The sequence below is a fragment of the Callospermophilus lateralis genome, chromosome X, assembly GCF_048772815.1.
Source record: "Callospermophilus lateralis isolate mCalLat2 chromosome X, mCalLat2.hap1, whole genome shotgun sequence".
Classification (NCBI taxonomy): domain Eukaryota; kingdom Metazoa; phylum Chordata; class Mammalia; order Rodentia; family Sciuridae; genus Callospermophilus; species Callospermophilus lateralis.
The window spans coordinates 1,111,501-1,134,234 of record NC_135325.1 but is presented as its reverse complement, the minus strand read 5'-3'; the positions used below and the strand labels follow the sequence as shown (position 1 = coordinate 1,134,234).

General features: G+C 36.2%; 1 protein-coding gene across 3 annotated transcripts in view; it reads left to right on the top strand.

The window, feature by feature from the left end:
- Nucleotides 1–22,734, top strand: part of Arhgap6 (Rho GTPase activating protein 6) — a 457,995-nt gene that overhangs the window by 400,912 nt on the left and 34,349 nt on the right. For all 3 annotated transcript variants that reach the window (XM_077106574.1, XM_077106575.1, XM_077106576.1), the window contains exons 3-8: nt 1,218–1,289; nt 8,589–8,845; nt 10,769–10,964; nt 16,176–16,231; nt 19,050–19,200; nt 20,235–20,383. In XM_077106574.1, the coding sequence (XP_076962689.1) occupies nt 1,218–1,289; nt 8,589–8,845; nt 10,769–10,964; nt 16,176–16,231; nt 19,050–19,200; nt 20,235–20,383 (881 nt within the window). The remainder of the gene's footprint in view (nt 1–1,217; nt 1,290–8,588; nt 8,846–10,768; nt 10,965–16,175; nt 16,232–19,049; nt 19,201–20,234; nt 20,384–22,734) is intronic.

The window sequence follows — 22,734 nt, the reverse complement described above, 5'->3', positions numbered from 1 at the left end:
CGATTCACACCTCCCACAAGTTAAACTGACAGCTGCATAATTCCAAAACACATTCTGGCAATGATCGGGGCCAATATTTTATGATGACACCCCAGGAATTCGCCTGCAGCTGCCCACTGATGCGAGAGCTATATTTATTAGTTATCAATTTAAACAAACATATTAAGAACATTTTTTATGGTGCTGGAGATTGAACCCAGGGCCTTGTGCGTGTGAAGCAAGCACTCTACCAACTGAGCTATATCCCCAGTCCCACATATTAAGTACATTTAAATACCAGATAATAAAATGATATATTCCTTACTTATTATAGTGAAAAAATAGAAACCCCAACATCCATCAATGGGGAAATTATTAATTAAATTATGATGCAACCTTGTCATGGGCTACTGTTCAACCCCCACAAAGGAAGGAGATATGAATTTGTGAAACTGTATCAGGCTCCACATTAAGCACTACATGTGCATTGTTTCATGTAATTCTCACAATAACCCCATGACATTCTCATCTTATAGATAAGGAATGTGAGACTTTTCCAAAGTCACACCCATAGTAAATGGCATAGTGATAGTTAAACCTATGTTTTTGTGGATCCCCAAATCCATTTCCTTATCCAATGATACTGTACTAGATCACAGATGTCAAAGCTGTATGTATTATTAATTCTCTTAAGGATGTTTGCTTGGGGCTGGGGATGTGGCTCAGGCGGTAGCGTGCTCACCTGGCATGCGTGTGGCCCGGGTTCAATCCTCAGCACCACATACAAACAAAGATGTTGTGTCTGCCGAAAACTAAAAAATAAATATTAAAAAATATTCTCTCCCTCTCTCTCTCTCTCTCTCTCTCTCTCTCTCTCTCTCTCTTTAAAAAAAAAAAAGATGTTTGCTTCATGATGGACATTGATTTGTATAACCCTGGAGAATCGAAGAGACTTATGTAATAATAAAAGCAAACATATCTACATGTCAAAGCTAAATTACATTGGAAGGAGGGAAGTTTTCTATACTTTCCATGACTGAAAGAAATTTTAAGAGTGAACATCAAGACTCTGGTTATACGTAGTATCCAAATCAGGGATATTCATGCATTCTTAGAGATGTTCCTAAATGTCAAATTATGAGTGAAGTAAGAAAGAGGTCATACTTTTGCTCAAATGTAATTATTGATAATATAAAATCACTTGTATACTTCACTTCCTGTTCTTTTAATATTTACAGATGGCCAAAAAAGAAAGAAATCTTTGAGAAAGAAACTGGATTCACTAGGAAAGGAGAAAAACAAAGACAGAGGTAAAAGATGAAATAAATAAAACAAATGTATCTTCCATTGAGCATAATGGTTGAATTTGGTGGGGATTTGAATTGCATAGATGTATGTGGTTTAATTTTATTATGTAAACTGGATTTCTATGATGGAATATCATTAAGGGACATTTGGTCTACTCTTCTCTGTTTGAATATCCCTGTACTGAATTGATGAATTCAGCTCATTTGAGCAGAGTGTGACTTCTGCCAAGTTTGTGGTTCCAATTATTCTGGCCAATCAGCTATGCATAAGAGGACCTGGATCAAGTAGCTATGGACAGCATCACTAACACTAACCAGCTGTCTGGCGAATCCAGACAGTTAGGCAGGGCTAGCTGAATGAGAAAGAGTTTGGATTAGCCTACCATGACTACTGGAGAGAAACAGTTTCAGCCTCCTGGATTACTGAAGATGTGCCATTCGCAGCCTTTTTATGTTAGATCATAGCATGGTCATTTTTTGTCCCCTATGTTTTGGGAATTGCTGACTCTCATCACACTGTTTTGTGTCCCTTCTATGTCTATTTAGGGAACTGACACTTGAGTCCCTCTTTCAGGGTTTTTATGGTCATTTTTAACTAATATTCTTTGAGCCTGCCTAATGGAAACCTGGGCCTCATTAACACAGTCAATTTTTTGTGGCTCTCTCTTAGAATCTTATATTAGATGATTTCTGAATGTTGTGGTCCTATTAATGTATAGTCATTTCATGGGAATCAGTAATTGCATAATGAATGAGAACAGACACAGTTCTTACCTTGGAATTCTTTTATATAGTATTTGGATTTCTGCTTGAAAAGCAATGGAAAGCAATGAATCCAAGGGCTTTAAAAATAAATGCATGGGCTAGGGTTGTGGCTTGGTGATAGAGCACTTGCCTCCCATGTGTGAGGCACTGGGTTCAATTCTCAGCACCGCATATAAATAAATGAATAAAATATAGGTCCATCGACAACTAAATAACAGATATTTTAAAAATGCATTTATAATCAATATTGGACAAGACCTATTCCACACTATAGATACCAGAATCTACCTTGAACTGTGCCTTAAGGATCATAACATTTGGTTCATCATGTTTAGAGATAAAGAATTGTAAAGAATGGAAAAATCATTGTTTTGCTTCCCTTAGAGCAGGGTTTTTCACCCTTGGTAGGATTTGATGCTTTAGATGGGAAAAACCTGTGTGGCAGGGTTGTCCTGTGCACCATAGGATATTTAGTAGTATCCTTGGCCTCTACTCACTAGATACCAGTAGCATTGCCCCCAACTAAAATATCTTCAAAGATTTCAAATGTTTATCTCAGATGGGAGAAAAAAAAGGTGAAAGTTTTAGCAATCCTTCCTTACCCCTGACTACACAGTTTGATGATTCGTGGAATGTTTAAAAAGTATTTCATAATAGTGCATTGTAGTTATACAGAATAGTGGTGTTTATTTTGGCATAATCATGCAAATGTGGAATATAATTTGCTCCAATTTAGTCCCCAGTACTTCCCCTTTCCCTTCCCTCTTCCCTCTCCTTGTTCCCTTTTCTCAACTCATTGGTCTTCCTTCTATTTATTTATAGTTTTTTTTTAAATTAGTGCTTTATAGATATACATAAAGGTGGAACTTTTAAAAATCCTAATGATCAAGGTCTAGCTTAGAAGATAGCATTTGGCCTAGAATGCATGAAGGCCAGAGTTCAATCTCCAGTATTGCAAACAAGCAAAGAAAAGATAGCAAAAAACTAATGCCCAGATCCCCATGCAGGGAATCTGAGTCCCTCAGTCTGCAAGGGTACCTACAGCATGGGTGCTTTTTTTGCGTAAAAAGGAAAAGAAGTTTTATTGCTTTGCTAGCAAATGAGAAACACAGGGAACTGCTGTCCCAGAGGCTGTGATTCTCCCCATCAGCAGGAATGGAGCTCTTTTTAAAGAGGTGATTCAAAGGCTACATTCCATGTGTTCTCTGTTGGAGTTGTAATTCGCTTGTTAATTTGGGAGATAGATATTTCTGAGATCTGGCACCATCCCAAAGTCTGGATTACTTCATTCCTATGGTGGGTGTGTACTCATGGACAGATAAATCTGCCTAAAATTGGGAAGAAAGGTAATCCTGTTTCCCCTGAGATTGGAAGGCTGGGGGAGAGTTTAGGGCGGAGCAGTAAGAGAGGAAGAGAAAGAAACACATCCATTTTAAAAATAAGCTGCTGTGGCAGAGCAGCAAGGGTTATATTCAAAGTACACCACTGTTAACATTTTCCCACTGTCAATTCCTACATTCCATTTCTATGGGAAAATAGGCGACAACATCTCCAAGCTGCTTCCTGCTAAAAGAAGGTGAAGTTAGAGGAAGTAAACCAAAGTCATTTTCTCTATCAGGTAGAGCATGAACAGTTAAAGGCATTTAGCATCAGAGCAGTCCAGAGATCCACAGTGGCAGATGGCAGGTGACTGGACATGGCATACATAGGGCAGGTATCATCCTAAGACAACAATAAACAAGACAGCAAAGCATTACTTTTTTTGTAAACAATTACACCAAAGCAATTAGTATTTCAGCCAGTCTCTAAAAACTGTGAAGACAGTAACTCATAATCATATCAATGAAAAACAGATCAAGTTTATCAATGTAGGAGATCAGGAAGATTTGTAGGTCTATGAGATCAGGCTAAAATTAATTCAGGACAAACTTGTGACTCCAGAGTCCTTTGTGATCATTATTATTAAGCATTCCTCCTTTATAGGCTCCAGCTTTACTTACTTTTGATAGAACTGTACATCTTAAGTAACACTAAACACACACACACACACACACACACACACACACACACACACACATACATCATTTTTCCTTTTAGATGACCATGTAGAGCTGTGCTTAGGCTTATTCTCCTGACAGGTTTTAAGACCAAACCCTACATATAGGATGTTTTTCCCATGCATACATATGTACAATAAAGTTTAATTTAGAAATTAGGCACAGTAAGAGATTAACAACAATACCTAATAATAAATAGATTGATTATTACAATGTACTATAATAAAAGCTATTTCAAACTTATAAATTGCTTATTTCTGGAATTTTCCATTTAGTATTTTTTGACCACAGTTAACTACAGGTAACCAAAACCATGGAAAGTGAAACTGTGGATAAGGGATTGCTTCTGAATTATTAATGTATTAACTCTTAATGTTCATTTGTTCTAGGATAGAGATATACATACTGGGACTTAAATACAACATAGATTTTAGGTGATTCTTTGAAAAGTACATATTCAGGCTAGTCTAAGCATAATGAGCATTTTAGCAGGAGAAGATAGATGTTTGCATTCTGTGTGTGTGTGTGTATGTGTGTGTGTGTGTGTGTGTACACATGTGCTGCCTTATTATGATATACAAAATAGCAGGAAGTAAAAACATGAAGATCCAGGAAGGAAAGGCCAAGGAAGTAATTGACCGATACACACTGGTCTATTATACATTTTCCAGACCAAATCATATTTATGTAGGCTCAGCGAAAGCTTAACCATGTTCTATAATGCCCTGCAGAGTTCACTGAGGGAAAAAAATGGCAGCTCCTGATGGTTTCAAAGACATATCACTTATCCAACTAAAGGGAAGGTATCAGCCTCCATGACCAAAGTGTTGATTTTTTATATTTTTTTTCATTCATTCACATTTTTATTGGTGCATAAAGTAGTTTTGATGTTTAAACCCAATGTATCTTAGACTTAAGTGAAGAGTAATTAAATAGCATTTCCTATACATAAAGATCTGTTCATGTCAACATTGGAAGCCATTATGAGGATAGCCTGGGAACCAGAGTGTGAGGGCACCAATGTGCTAGTCTGACACAGTGGTGATCAGTATACTTTATTTCCTTCCCACTGAATATTAGCATTTGGGTTCATAACAGCTGTGCATGTGAAAAATGATCATTTGGGTCCAAGAGTAAAAGAAGGAAAACAGGAAACTCTAAATGACCTCTTGGGTTAGGCCATCTAAAAATAAAGAGGAGCAGCTTTTCAGAGTCAAATTGCTGTCCCAATAAAGAGTGATTCACAAGTGTTTAATATGCTACTATATTAATTGATTCTATCAGAACAAATCATGTTCTGCATGTTATTTAATTGCCTTGATAAAATACATAGCAGATCATGTGACACTCCCATGTCCCTCCTGCCACTCAAGCGGTGCTCGTATTTACCTTTTGATCTCTGTGATGGAAATTAATTCAAGATTAACACTGATTCAGAAAACATTTCATATAGATTAGTCCCACACACTTAATTTCTCTTAGTTTAATTACTTGGCAACTGAAAGCATTTGTAAAACTTTCAGAACTTAAGAAAATTTCTTTCTTATGTCAAAAAAGAAATCAGTTTGGGGGGATAGTTTAAAAATAGCTACTTTGTTCCAGTTACTGTGCCTCTTAATCAGAGCACATAGGATTAGGTTTTACTGTGGGGATACATCCCCTCCCCTCAGGACATTGACACATTATGCCATGTATTATTAATCAACAAAAAATCTGACAGTACTCCAGTTCTGGCACCTTTCTTTATGCTGAAATCCTATTATTCGGAAATCCTATAATGCTGTTTTAGTGTTACTCACTGTCCAAGTATGTCATTATATATGAGCTGTGAAGTAACACTATATAAAGAATAGTTGATACAATCCTTATTTTTGCTTCATATTAAATAGCATTATAAAAATCAATTATCAGTTATCACCATGTAGAAATTCTCAAAGAAAATATGTTGAATGTCATTATGGAGTGCTATTACTTGATGAAAACAGCCGGGGAATAGCCTCCTCATTGAACACTTGCCATGGACTAGAACATGATATCCATTGCCTTGACCCAGCACAGATAATCTTGGGTAATTTCCTTGTAGTCTTAAAATCCAATTATCAATTTTTTAGCTTTTGTCAACATGAAGAATCCTAAAGTTCCTCCCCATCCAACAGAAGAGCTTTGAAACCATACATAGGCATGTGTACCCAATGCTTTATTTACATATAAACAAGGCTTTTGCTCGGTAGACTGGTAATGAGTCCTCTCTTTGACAATAGTCATATTTTTAAGAATAAATAATATTCAGGAATCCTTCCTAAAATTTTAGAGAGACTGCATAGATACTGCACCACATATTAGAGCAGAGAGAGTTCTCCTTTATGAAGCTTGTGAGAGTCCTCAGGGAAAGCAATAAGAAACTAAGGAGACAACATCCACACTCTACCACTGAAGAAATAAACTCAACCAGAAAATAAAGCCTTCAAGAGATAAATAAAAATCTGTTGTGGGTGGTTACATCTCTTGAATAAAAGAGGAAGAATAAGTGAGGGAGAATGACTTCATGTATTTAATCTGTTTAATTGGTATTAAATTATTCCAATTAGTAGAATGACAGACTTTCAGATACTAAAAAATGACAGATTCCACAGGAAACTACAGTTTTTCCTTCTCCCATAGATATTAAAAATATTTAAATGAGTCTGGTTAGGTTTCCTTATATGGAAAAAATGGCTAGCAGAAGATTCAGTAGTCCCTTTCCCTACTATGTGTCTGCCTAACATGAGCAGACATGTGGCACCTCATACATTTCAATGTTCTTTTTGAAGTAAGAATATTTGCTTATTTCCACAGACAAGATAGCACTAATTTGTATAATAAATCCTCAGGGTATGCAGCTGGTGTCTGATATTGTCCCTTTTGCTTTCTAATTTTGCTAGTAGTAGAACTGACCTTTTGTCAGTAGAGAATATTAGATCTTGCTACACTGTCCAAATTGATCACTCAGTGGATAGATGCCTAACTTTTTTATTATCTCATGTCACCTAGTGTGTTGATACTAAATGGCAAGCACCTCTAAAAATCCCCAAATGAAGTTAGAGTTTTTACTTCAAAACAAACTGCATGTTTTGATAGAACCAGAGATACAAGCCTTTAAAGTAGCATTTCTTGTTTTAATGCCTACTTGGCCATTAGCCTAGTTTAAAATTTTGCCATGAATCAAAGAGTAAAGCCTTTTAAAACCTATTTCCACCTGATTTAATGTTAGTGAACTACCTTGGAATTATTTTCCCTTGAACAAAGAACCTTAGAATTATTTTCCCTTGATCATTCTGGTTTTATTCATAGGGCTTATAAAAACAAGGGAGAAACTAGACTCCAATTTGCTGCTGCTAGGAGACTAATTTTGAGCCTAACAGGAATAATGCCCTTGATTGAATTATTAATGCATTTTTAGCATGAATCTAAAATATTGCCAGCAAAATGTCTGGCCCTAAGAATTCAATATATATGTATACAAATGGATTTACTACATAGATGCAGAATGCAAATAACTATATGTACATCTCCAAATAGTATCATACATTTCTGCATTGTGCCCCTTCCTTACTAGAGGATTTAAAAAATTATATCCTAGGCCTCCCCATCAGATACATTGTGGTGGAGTCCATCTCTACATGTGGCCAGCAGAATGGCTTGAGTAAAGATCATGAGGGTGACAGGCACAACCCAGCTGACTGGAGGTGGGATACAGGAACGAGGAACACAATGTAAAATGAGCAAATTTGTTCCTAAGTTCCTCCTCTGCCTCTCAGGTTTTCATTTAGCATGCTGCTTTTTATTTTGGGAACCTAAAAGTGTACCTACTTAACTGAATTTCAGCCTTTGCTCCATGTATATATTATAACACATGATAGTCACTTTATTATAATTATTTAAATATCTGACTCTGCACTCCCCAACCCCACTCTAAACTCTGAACCCCTAAACCAGCAAGGATGGGGTGTTTTATAAGCTTTATACCCATCCCCAATGTGTGGCTTAACATGGCACATAATAGGTATTCAATAAATACTTATTAATGAATGGATAAGTGCAGTCCCCACATGTCTTTTAGCCTTTGGAGACTTCTGAAACATACAAATCAAAGACTGAGTTTGAAAACTGTATTCGTGAGCATAAAGTACTATTGATCTCTATTAAAAATGTCACACTTCTCTTTAAAGTTATTTCCTTTAAAACAGACTCAAGGCACACAGGAATAAAAACTGGATAACTAGATTTCCAAAATGCATATTTATACCAACTAGTTTTCTTGATTGAAATTGTAACTTTGGCCATTCTGATAAACACAAAGTCATCTCTGTCTATTGATTGATTAATTGGTTCTTCAGAAAACTATCATTTGAACATGTTTGCCCTTTGGTCTGACATGTAAATGAGTGTCTTCACTGGTCTATGAAGTCTCTGAATGTGAATGTCCGGGTTTTGGTTCCAGAATTCATCCCACAAGCTTTTGGAATGCCCTTATCCCAAGTCATTGCCAATGACCGGGCCTACAAACTCAAGCAGGATTCTCAGAGGGATGAGCAGAAGGATGCATCTGATTTTGTGGCTTCCCTCCTCCCATTTGGAAATAAAAGACAAAACAAAGAACTCTCAAGCAGTAACTCATCTCTCAGCTCAACCTCAGAAACACCAAATGAGTCAACATCCCCAAACACCCCAGAACCAGCTCCTCGGGCCAGGAGGAGGGTGAGTTGGCCAGAATTTTTTGCAACACGAATGTTAGGAACACTGAAGATGTATAAGGTTATTCTTCGAGTCTTTCTTCATGTGAAGACTGAATATGTAGCTTGGGTCCATTCCTTCAGAGAGCATTTGTACTGCACATAGAGCAGCTGGCACATCCTTAATTCTCTCTCCAACTCCTCTCAAAGCTGTTGGGTGTCACCCCTTTGTTACCACTGTACTCCATGACAACCTAAATATTCTACACTATTGCCACTGATCCTGGTCTGTCTTTATAGTCTTTTGTCTTGCACTATATGTGAAGCTTGAGGACAGGACCCAGTGTTTTTGTTAATTTCTTCACTACCTATCTGAGAATGTGCCTGACCAAAAGAGTTGACTATGGGTCTTCATAAACAAAGATAGTTTTTACTTTCAATCAAGCATTTTTCCCTTAAATAGAACCATAGGATCCTACGTGTGGCCTCTTTCAAATCAATACTATAATAATATTGTACCAGTCATCAAATGAGTACTATGTTCTAGACACTGTGCTATTTTGGCATTTTAAATTTCAAACCTGGAAAGCTGAGTTGTTCAAGCAGGCAGATGCTTATCTGACAATTGGCTGAGTCAGATAAGCATCTCTAAGACTTCCTTGGTCACTGAGAGATCTTTCCATTTCCTCTGCCTGGAGGCCCTAAATCTTTGCCACCTCCATCCATTGAAGACTCCCCTAATAAAAATTGCAGACATGACCCAAACTTAAAATCCATAATTATCAATCAGCTACCAACATGGAAGATTTCTCCAAGATAAAGCAAGACCTGTGCCCTGTGTTGACTGTAGTACCGACTATGCTTAAAAATGAAGAAATGACAAAATTATGGAATAGTTGAATTTGCACAATGAATTTGTTCATCTAAGCCTGTCACTGTGTATAAACTCAAATGACAGTTAATAGTAAAACTGTAAATTTTAGCTTTCTGAAAATCTAGAGCCTAGATAGTGGGCTTTCCGAATGCCCTCTCCTTTGTCCAGCCTCTACTAAGACACCAGCAGCCAACTTCTTCCTGTATGCTTCATCACAGATGGGTGGCTGAAGTACACATGGTTATCATTCCAAGCATGCCAACCCACTTTCCATCTGCCAGCACCTCAACTCTTTGCTGAGGGCTTGCTCTGATGACCAGGGGCTCCCAAAACAAGCAGATAGCAAGTTTTAAGTACTAAGGAGATAAGTTTTCTTCTCTGCCCCAACAAGAGGCTGTCCTTAATGATTCCTGAGACTTAGTGTATAAACATACTGATTCCTTCATTCCTTAGGGCACTATCTACACAGTCTCCTGGGGTTCTTCAGGGAGATGAACCTACAGTTGCCCATAATGTTAACAGGCTTGATGATTCTCCCTTGCTGGGCTGCCTTCCCTTCCCTTTCTCATTCCCTCTGTAGGTCTTTCCTGGGAAACCTCCTAATAAAGTACATTATGTGCTTCTGGAGGAAACTAAAATAAGACTATTTTATAGAATCTTCCTATTTTAAAAATCTGCTTTCCAGGGCCACATTTAAGGGAATTTTTATTCACAAGACTTCTTTGACTTTACCTCACTCATTGAGTATGTGATTTTTTTCTTGTTTCATAAAATGAAGTGGTTGGGTCAAAATATTTTAATTATATGTTTCCCATCTCTTGTCTTTCATTTGGAAAATTTTGTCTATTGTTGAAACTTTAACTGTCAATATCTTACCCTATGTTGTGGAGATTTTCTAACTTATTCAAAAAGTACTGTTTTCCTTTTGAGATACATATAGCAAAATTGATTAAATCAAGTGGTATTAATTTAGGAGTAATAAATAATAATGGGCAAAAATATTGATTGCATAGAATCTGGAGGCAGCTATTTTTCTTGTCTGTCCTCTTGCTCAAGTCTGTATGTTATCTATAGGGTGCCATGTCAGTGGACTCTATCACCGATCTGGATGACAACCAATCTCGACTACTAGAAGCATTACAACTCTCCTTGCCTGCTGAGGCTCAAAATAAAAAAGAGAAAGCCAGAGATAAGAAACTCAGTCTGAATCCTATTTACAGACAGGTTCCAAGACTGGTGGACAGCTGTTGTCAGCATCTGGAAAAACATGGTAAGTAGACTTGTCTGTCAGCACCATTCCTTTAAGCATCTAATTTTGACTCTGTGTTCTCTTGATTGGGAGTTTCCTTGCCTGGGCTCTTCACCAGACTTACTTTTGTGAAGAAAGTGGACAGATGTGAATGTTTGTTTAAGGGATTGTGGGCTCAGCAAGCTTTGTCGGGGGTAATTTGATGGTATTTGGACAGCTCAGCCCTCAAGAGCTCTCAGAAGTGACTCTGGGCAAGAAATTTAGGAAAGGGCCACTTCTATTGGGCTGGGCCCACTTTCTGTCTGCAAGCCCACCTTCAAACAGAGCAGAGTCAGTATATATATATATATATATATATATATATATATATATATATATATATATAAAAAAGCTACTCATAAAGTTTCCTCTAAAAATACTAGTTCAGCTTATTTTTTAAAACATTTTAAAAAATCATTGTTAGGTTACTAGAAAATATACTATTTTTGACTATGGGTTTACATATGGCTGTTTGCCATTTTATAGATAATGTCCACTTAAAATTTCTCCACAGTAATCCTTTGCAACTAAATTACAGTTAATATGTTGGCATTGAAATGATGGTGAGTTCTTTAAAATTTTTGCTGCAATCTAGATTTTTGGCTCATCAAACTGCCATTTTCATATTGTAAATTTGTTTGCTATAGTGTGAACATGTATTTATGAACATGGAAAAAGTTTCTTAATTATTTCTTTACTCTAAAAATAATATGCTTATTACAATAAAAAAATGAAAACTAAAAAAATTCTAAGGCTCATGCAGACATGGTTACTATTGACATTCTCATCTATTTGTTAGTAATAGAAATGGAATAGTTAACAAGGAATAGTTAAAAGAGTTAACATATAGCTTACTGCCTAAAGGCAAGAATTTTTGGGCCTTCCAAGGCTCTGATTATATTCCAGGTTTCTGTGATATTTCAACCAAATTGCTCTAGAAAATTAAGAGACACATTCAAATTCAAATAGATTAACACTGGTCATTTTAAACCAATGTGGGGAAAAGCAAACTTCAGAATACTTTCTTACATAATATTTTATTTGCCTGTTTTTGAACTGGGTAGCAGAGGACATGAATCATATTAGTCTTATAAACATTTGTTGAGGATTTTTCACCCTCTCCAAAATTGGTCTTTGACCATTATATTGGCCCCATCTATATTCATGTACCCAACACTTCCTCACTTATATTTCATTTGAATGCTTTCTATACTTAGGTCAAAATTCCTTATACATCCTCAATTTCCCAGAAGTACACATTTCCATAAAAAAGACAAAAATATAGCAGAGTCAAGTTATATTTCTGGGATTTAGGCTGATTTTCAGATGGGACCTAGTACTTATTGTACCTGCCCTGGTTTCTTGACACCCCTAAGCTTGAGATTCAGGTGCTTTTGGATCTAGTTTCCATTTCAGTTTCTAATGAAAAGGGGAGAAAGATGATCACATCAATTTCTGGGACAGTAACATTTCTTTATCAGATCTATTCCTTTTCATTGTCTCCCTGTTTTTATCAGTGACTATCTTAAGTCATAGTTACTGAATGCCTAGACTGTATCTTCTCTTTGAGGAAAATCACTGTAAGGCTATGTCAGAAAAAGGCATTGACTGTCTAAAGATTATCTTAGTTCTACCTCAAAAAGTTAAATTAAAAAAAATCTCAGATTATACTTCATTGAGGTACATAGGAATTATGGCAGTCAATCTCTAGTTGCTAAATTATTATTATTATTATTATTATTATTAATTTATTTTGGTACCAGGGATTGAACTTAAGGGCAGTTAATCACTGAGCCACATCCCAGCCTGTTTTATTTTGAGACAGGGTCTCGCTAAATTGCTGAGGCTGGCCTTGAACTTGAGATCCTCCTACTTCAGCTTCCTGAGGCACTGGGATTACAGAAATGTGCCACCATGCCTGGCTAATGAATTACTTTTTAAACCAGTTTTAAAATGTGAAATAGTACAGTAATTGCAGAGATAATGTAATTTAAATGAATGTTTCAAAACAGATGGGAGAAATTCAGAAAAATGAATAGTCGGGCTGGGGATGTGGCTCAAGAGGTAGCGCACTCACCTGGAATGCGTGCGGCCCAGGTTTGATCCTCAGCATCACATACAAACAAAGATGTTGTGTCCGCCAAAAACTAAAAAAAAATAAATAAATAATTCATTCTCTCTCTCTCTCTCTCTCTCTCTCTCTCTCTCTCTCTCTCTCTCTTTCTCTTTAAAAAAAAAATGAATAGTCCTACCTCTATAGAAAATCTCTGTGATATCTGACGTCTGTAGAAATTTCAACTATTCAGAAATCATCTGAGAATAAGAAATTAAGTGTAGCTAAAATTAAAATTACTAAAACTTCCTATTATATTAACTTTTTTTAGTTTGCACATATGACAACTCATTTACTTCATTCAGGGTCTATTTCTCCATACTATTATATATGGAGAAATAGACCCTGAATGAAGTAAATGAGTATTAAGTATTCTACATGCATTATTTAATTAAATCATTGCATGAATTTTGAAGGGGATACTTGGTATGCTCATTTTGAGATTAAAAATATAATTCTTTATTTTATTCTAAATAGCTTAATTATTCTGTTCTCAAACTCCCAGAGACAAAGAAGCAATAAATTACATTGGGAGTTGGCTTCAATTATCAGGTGCACAGCCAGGTGTGATGGCACATGCCTGTAATCCCAGCAGCTCAGAAGGCTGAGACAGGAGGATCTCAAGTTCAAAGTCAGCCTCAGCAATGGCGAGGTGCTAAGCAACTGTTTCTAAATAAAACACAAAATAGGATAGTGCTGGGGATTTGGCTCAGTGGTTGAATGTCCCTGAGTTCAATCCCCAGTACCCCCAAAAAATAAAATGTTATCAGGTGCACTAATTGATGGCAGTGACAAGGAGATGGAAGTCCTTTGAGAAATAGATGCAAAGCAACATCTCATCCTCAAGCAAAGCATCAAATTGTACTTATGCAAATCAGCAATAACCAGCTTTTCAGTGCAGTTCTCTTAAATTATTATGGAAATCTAGGATAATACTTTAAGATACAAAACTGATAAATGGGATATTTATGGATATTATCTTTTCTGATTTTAAAAACACCTGGAAAGCCAACTAAAAAACTGTTAACACTTAATATGTCAAGTTCATAAAATTAATATATAAAATATTTATTTCAATTTAAAAGCAATAATCAATTATATTCTACAATAATAAAATTATTCATATTAATATAAAAACATATACCCAGAATTTCTGTAATGATATGTAAAAAAAACTTCCATGAAGAAAACTGCAAAACTCTACTAAGATATATAAAACATGATTACACAGATTGAGGTACATTTTTTTTCTGTGTGAAAAGAAATGATGTTATGATGATTTTAATTCTTTTCAAGTTAATTGTATATTACACTAGTCAGATTATTTTAGTGGTAGGAGAAAGGAAGCCCAGTAAAACTATATTAAACAAAATGCTCTCCTGAAAAAACTAACAGTCCCTATTAATAACTTGGGAGTCAGATCTAGGTTCAGCTGAATCCAGGATTTGAATAATGCCATGAGTGGTCTGTTTTATGGCTTTACTCTCAGATCATCTGACTTCATATGGCTTCGAATGGCCATTAGCAGTTTCAGTCTGACATCATTCTCATAACTGATCATCCCCAAATGAAGAGAGAATGTGCCACCAATGAAACAATAAGTATAGATGATGCCTATCAGTGACAATGATTAATGACTCACAAAGGAACATGGAGAGCCTTTTGGACATTCGATGCCCCCTGAAGGAAGAACACAATGCCTCTTGTAAAGTATTCTTACCCCAAAATTACACCTTAACTATCTCTTTATAGGAGTTAAAGGGGATAGAGAAACCACATAGTGTCCAAATACAGATGATTGGAGGATATAAATACAGATGATTGGAAGATATAAAGTGGGAAATCAATGCTGTTTGTCAAACCCCTTATTATGTAGCGGGGAGAGCCAGAAGGAGGTGAATTAAGAGACTAAAGACACATTGACCATGTCATGCTTTGTGAACCTTATATGGATGTTAACTGGAAATTTAATACTATTAAAGAACTATTGTTGAAATTTCTACTATGTGGTAGTGATATTACATTTTTTTAAAAAAATAGAGATTTTTTAGAGCTAATTTTTAGAATACTACTTATGTTGTAGGTAGGGTAATTTTTTTTTAATGCATTGACCTTATAATTCCACATCTAGGACATGAACCTAAGACAATCAGAAATGTGATCAAAGATATGTGAACAGATTTTTTCTGAGTAGGGCCATTTGTCGTAATAAAGCAAGTCTGGGTATTTTGGGGACACTTATACACCTTTTGGGGGAAATTTGAAGCAAATCATGGTCCATTCATACAACAAAGTAGTTTGCATTCATTTCACATGACATTTACAAAGGAGGAGTGTTTAATGACATGAATATTTGTGGCATGATATTGAGGGAAGGTGGTGGCATTCTCTCTCTCTCTCTCTCTCTCTCTCTCTATATATATATATATATATATATATATATGTGTGTGTGTGTGTGTGTGTCTGTGTGTATGTATATATGTAAATATATATCTTTTATGTATTCACATATTTATATACAGATATAATTATATATACATAGATATAAATTTATGTTTATATAGATATAGATATAAAAGACTAGATAAAAATAAACCAAAATTTTAAGTGATTATTTCTGTATTAGGTATCTTTAAAGTACTATTTACATTTTTCTGCATTTTGTAGATTTTCCTTAAGAGATACATTTTAGTGATTAGACAAATAAGAGACATCTATGTTAAAGTTGATGATAAAAACTAAAATCCATATAAAATTCACATTTAGGTAATTTTCTGAATAATGGAAAAATGTTACAATTTTCTCTCATATGGAGAAGTTGCAGAAATATATAATATCATGTGGAAATTTTTCATCAGAAACCTTTATACAGAATGAATCTGATGGTGAAAGTGCTAACCCTTTGGCATCCAGAGAATATAAGTAGTACGGGATAAGGAAGTGTTAGTATACACTGTAAAGCCACAGTTGCTCTGCATGGCATGGTACTGTAATGGCATTCTGTTATTTTTCTATTTTGATTTCCTCCAGAATCTCCAGACATAAAACAAAGATTATTGATTGTGTTTGCTTATTTACAGGTCTCCAGACAGTGGGGATATTCCGAGTAGGAAGCTCAAAAAAGAGAGTGAGACAAGTAAGTGAAAGGTCAAGAGTGTATTGTCCATTTCATTTGACTTTTAATTGAATTACCATGTGCTAGTTCAAGTTTATGCAAATTCCCTTCTGAACATATTGTATGTACCCTCTAATTGATTATAGTATAATTTAGTTCTAGGAGATAAAATGCAACAACTCAGAAGCTCAGAAAAGTTGTTATAGAGTCAGGATCAAGCAATTGAAAGAAAACGTGTAGAAATGTCCATGCTATATTCAGTCAAAGAAAACCATTTGATAAACATCTTACTGAAAGTGTAAAAGCAGGATATTCAGAGAGTACCTAATCAGTAAGTTATAGTAAGTAGAAAATGATTGTGCCTGTTTTTACTAAAATGTGACATAAAAATGTCATTAATATTCTCTTCACATAAGATACTATATGTATGCATTTATTCTTTCAAAATTCTTTTTTTCTTTTGTTTTTGTTTTTTTCTTTTGTCTTTTCCTTTATTTATTTATCTATCTTCTCTGGTGCTGAGAATTGAACCCAGTTCTTCACACATGCTAAGCAAGTGCTCTACCACCGAGCCACAACCCCAGCCCCCAAAATAATTCTTAAGCTTCCACAGAACAATTGATTTCCAATTCTTTTATCATGAAACCATAGTCCTTGGTTTCCCTCAGCACTATACAACATTCTTGCAACAGAAGTTTGATATTAGACTGTCAAGAATAGGTTCCTATGATCAGACAGGTCTCTGTGTTAATGATGGCTTCATAAAAGGCAAACCATCCTTTGAATCCTTTGAAAAAATAGTTCATTTGTTAATGAAACAAAATTTAAATGGTATTTTACCCTCTGTTGGTTCCAACAGAAGGAAATAAGGAACTCACCAACTCAAAAAAAGGCCAAATATAAACAAATTTCAGTTGGATGGAACTGATGAAATGATATTTGTTTATATTATCAAAAGTAATTGAAATAAATGCCTCTCATTTTTTGTCAAGATAAAAAGCACTTTCAAAAGTAGAAACTCTTTGATTGGTTTGTGGGTTTTTATTCTTAATGGTCACACAAAAGATTATTAAGCAACATTTATATTTCACAAGAAGACTTGCAAGAAAGAAGATAGCATTGCAACATTTCCTAGACCTCTCACCTGTGCAGAACTGCAGAATATTTTCACAAATATCATCTCAATAAATCCACTCACCAGCTGTGAAAGTCGCCCCCCTCACCCTCTTCTTTTGAGGCTTAGAGAAATTCAGAATGTCAATTCAAAAATCACACAATTTAATTAGTGACTCTTACTTTATTGGCCAAGCTCTTTGAACAGTCCATTCTTTCTGCATGTGTGTGCTCAGAAAAGAAACATGTGACTCCATGAGCACTGCTGGAGTAGTGCTGATGGAAGCCCTCTCCATTCTACCTTCCTGACACTCACTGATAGTGAGTTGTCTGGAATCACTGACCAATTCAGAATAGTGGTGTGTAGTCACATCAGGTAGACAAATAGAGAGTGCCAGAAATTTTTCATCAGTCATATCTTGATACAGTTAAAGGAGAATCTTTGCATGGAGGTTTATTTAAGGATTACCCAATAAAATCAAATTGGTGGTTCCTTAGAACTAGATTCCAAGTATGCAATATGTTCTAAGTCACTCACCATTCTACTTTATTATACCACTCCTTAGCACTCTGAACTTTTTTTTCCCAGAACACTATTTTAAAAAGAATAGCTAAGACTGGGGATATAGGTCTGTTGGTAGAGTGCCTGCCTCACATGCATAAGGCCTTGGGTTCAATCCCCAGCAACACGCACACATACACACACACACACACACACACACACACACACGAATAGCTAATCATTTGTGAGTTTACCTCTTTATCACTTTGTCTCAACTAGTCTGAGAGATGGAGAAGGGTAGGAATATGTCTTTATTTACCAGTGTACTTGGAAGGCCTGTAATAGAGTCTAGCACACAGGAAAAGTGCAGTAAATGTTTGTTGAATGAATGTATGAATGAATGATTGAACAAATGAGCTCTCATAGAAGCTAATTGCATAGGGTAAATTCATAGACTTGCATAATTATTTCTACAATGAAGAATAATGTATAAAAGAAATTGAGCTGGTCAAAGATGAAAGTATGATGTGGAGTTGTTATGCTCTTCTTACTGTTGTGTTTTCCTGCTGTTGTAAGTATTAATAGATTTAGTATAAAAATTAAGGCAGGGAATCCTTCTGGTAATTGACAAATCTAAGATAGCCTTTGTTTAAATTTTGTCATCTTTTAAGCCTTAGTTACAAATATCTTATCAGGGTTTTTAGTTTCATTATTTGCAGAATAGTCTTCTAGTTTTCTTGTTGAGTATCTTAATAAAATATAAAAATTCCAACATATCAGAATTAGTAACATGCATAACGAGTGTGCAATAGGTTGATTTCTCCCTCCCATAATTACAGTTAACCCAAGTTCTCTTCTATCCCTTAGCCCTTCCTCCCAATACTCTGGTTGTGATTTTTGAACCCCTTGCTTCCATAATTAACAGGAAATGCACAGATAGTTTTATTTAAGAAGACATTTAAACTTGGATATGTATATTTAGTCATGGGAATGTGTATGTGTGTATGTATATGTATATTTACATGTAGTCATGGATATAAATACATATGTATTCATATCCAGGTTGTGTAGACTCTGAGGATCAAAGCATTATGTTGTTTACTTTTCGTTCTTGGGGTCTGTGCAGACTTAATACCAGATGTTACACATCAAAACAGTTCTTTTGGTGGACTCTGAACATTGAGGTATGTTATGTGACTGCCACTTGAACCATTCTTTTTCCAGTTACGTGAGGAATTTGACCGTGGGATTGACGTCTCTCTGGAAGAAGAGCACAGTGTTCATGATGTGGCAGCCTTGTTGAAGGAGTTCCTGAGGGACATGCCAGATCCCCTTCTTACTAGAGAGCTGTACACAGCTTTCATCAACACTCTCTGTACGTAGTATAGCCATATTTGTGGGAAAGTATCCCTGGAATACTGGGATGTCCAGCTCACACATGAAATGTGTTTGCCAATAACTGTTTTTGTCCTTATTCATCAGTCTCTAATGAATGTAGTATTTGGGGAATTTTCTGAGGTTTACTCTAGGTAGAATTATCAAGAAGAATTTGCAATAAAACAAATGGAAATAGTCAAGAAGAATTTGGTATGCTTTCAAATGACCCCCAGGACAGGAAAAAGTGCTATAAATTGATGCTTGGAGTACCAGTGAGAGATCACATTGAGTCTGTGCCTAAAAATGAGCTGATAATTCTAGTACAAGGAAGAAGGAGTCAAAGAAAGTAGAAGGAGGAAAGTGGGCATAAAATATTTCAGGGGAAGTAAGATGGCATAGCTCAATTTCAGGACTTTTAATGTACCTGCTTCTGGGGCTGTAGATAAAGACTCCATGGAGATCTAGGGAGAAGAGAGATAGGGCAGAGCTGTGTCATCCTGCATACATGTCTTCCTCCAGTGCTTTGATTCAAAAGGGATCACAAGAGAACAACAAAACTGTGTCTTTGTGACATGTCTCAGGTATTACAAAAAAAAAAAAATCTGTCCCTTGTGTATTTCTCAATAGGAAATGACCTCAAATCCATTAATTATAAGGTCAAATTTCAGAACATCTACCAATTCGAGGCCATTGTTAGTAAATATTTACCAACAATAGACTGAAATCTATTAAATCAGGTTGAGTAATGCCAGAGAAAGGAAGGAGATGAAAGTAAGGGGAATAGAACCGTCTTTCTCATGAAGTCTCTAGATGTTCTATTTCCCCAGGTCTAATTGTTCTTTCTGTCATAGAACCTTATGACTAAAATGCTAAAGTAATGGGAGAAAGGTGAAGGCATAAACTGGCTTTCCTTGGTAACTTCTTTGTTAAGTCAGTTGAAAAGAGGTCATTCCTCCTCCCTTCCTTCTCTGTGTCTGAACCACGTGAGCTCCCCTCGTTCTCACTTAGAGCAATTCTGTCTGCCTTTCATAGTGTTGGAGCCAGAGGAACAGCTGGGCACCTTACAGCTCCTCATCTACCTTCTACCTCCCTGCAACTGCGACACCCTCCATCGCCTCCTACAGTTCCTTTCCATCGTGGCCAGGCATGCTGATGACAATGTCAGCAAAGATGGGCAAGAGGTATGGACCCCTTCACTTCCATGGATGATGTGACTCTTCCTTTCTCCTGATTTTTAAAAGGGCAATCCATTAATATGGCCATCAGTTGAAGAAAATTACACCTTCCATCTCTGACCTGTCTATAAAGAAAGAAATCAATACAAAATCTTCTTTGGAGTGCAGTCCCTAAATGCACATTAGCCTCCTTGTATGCTTCAAGGATGCTTCCAAATGAGACTGTCATTTTCCATGATGATGCTTTATTCAAGACCCTGAATTTTTGTTTGTGAAGAGAAGACAAACAACGTGCTATAGAGGTGATTACAATCATGTGAAAGTAGAGCAGTGGGGGTGAGAGGAGGCTACCAACCTTGTAACTGGTTTGATCTGATTCTTTAACTTGGAGCCCAAATAAGACATCCCCTTCTTACTCTGTTAGTTTGTCTCTGGCTGGGGGTCTCATCTGTACTAGGAGCAAGAAGTCCAGAACTTCACTGAGAGGAGTCTTTTTTCTCCTTAAAACTCCCCCATTAATAGGGATTTGCTGAATGCAATAGAGAGTCTGTCTTCTTCCAAACCAGATGTAGAGGGCAGTGGAAGGTCTAATCTTTGCTGTTGCATCTCAATGTCACATAGTGTCAACTGATAAAGGAAGGTTAAGCATAGTCCCACTGACCATTTAGGCATGTTCTGGTTGAACCTAGATATGACTCAGGCCACACTGATTACCTGATCTGAGGTTTGGGGCTTTATTTTTTGTTTGGTCACACACTCATGCTTCAAAATGTTTTTCAAGATCTTTTTTTTTTTTTTTTGGTTTCATCCTTGGGCAGAGGAAGTGTTGGCTTCTATTTTAAATGGCCTACTAGCAGTTACTCTGTTTAATCTTCACTTTCACAAAAAAGCCCTTTCCCCTCTGATCCCATTCAGTCAAACATCTCCTTGCCATCAAATTTCCCAGGAGGGCTCAAACCCTTAAATATGCTAACTAACATGCACTGTTAAATCAACAAGAAAAAGCTACAGCCACCCCAAATTTACTTAGTCACAGGAACTTTTATTTAAATAACTGTTAAACAAAGCTCAGCTATATTGTAGATTCATTTCTGGTCTTGTCAAATTTAGTTCCCAAAGTAGATGGTCATATACATTTTTTTCACTCTAATCTAGAAAAGCAATTCTGCATTTCTCCTCCCCCTCCTCCATGTGAGTGTGAGAATGGAACTTTCCTGAGTTAGCCATTTATCTCTATGGGAGTTATAATTAGTGAAACCCCTGCTAGCTTAAGGTTTCATAATATGACCCTGACACCTCATTTCAGCATACACAGCTCTTTAATGGAAGTACTATAATTCTCATAATTGTTACGTAGTTATATTACCTGTCTGGGTGTCAGCCTTTATCGACTGAAGATTTAACAGAAAATGTGGAGTCATCTGCCTGATAACTAGGTAAAGACAGAGCCCTGTGTCAGAAGGTACACCCGTTGCCTCTGTGACATTCCCTATGTGCTATGTGAGAAGAAGAAGGTTGGGTCTCAGGTGATTAATAATGCATTGAGGAAAGTGAAAAGTCCAGTCAAACTTTCTGCAATATTGCCTTTTTAGAATTATTTTCAGATATTTTTCCATTCCAAAGCTGAACAAGATTCCATTGCCTATGATCAAATAAAACATTCTTTGATAGGTATAAGAAACTTACCATGTTGTAATAACAGCTACAATTTATGTCTCTCCTCCCATGTGCTGGCTTAGTAATTATATTTATATAAAATATTTATGTGTACACACGTACACAAACACACAAAGAAATTCTAACAGGCAAAAGAGATATCATTGTCTACATGTTTCAGGGTGGAAACTTAGGGCCAAAAGGGTTAGGTAAGTTACCCAGCACCCCACAGGGAACCTTCACTAAGGGTCATACAAGTGGCACATTTGTACATTTCATCACTCTGAGGAGGTGTCATGTACCTAATGGCCACTGTAGATTTGCAGAGTTATTAGGACAATATCCTAGCAGATGATAGTAAAATATCATGAGGAAGGCCCTCCTTATTCTAATTCACACAATGTTGTCATAATGGCTAGTGGTCAGATTGATTTTATGACTAGTAAATGTTCAGCTGTGCTTCAAACCCAAGCCATTCTAACTTACTGAGAAAAGAAATGTAAACTAGGATTTAGAAGAAGTAAACTGAAATTCTACTGAGGGTACATATCAGGTTTTTGTAGCTTCTGCATGACTGATATTTGGCACCAAGTATTTTTTCTTGTGGATGCTGCCCTGTATGCTGTAGTTTGTTTAGCAGCATCCCTGGCCTCTACATACTAGATAGCAGTAGTAATATGCCCCAAACACAAGCTGAAACA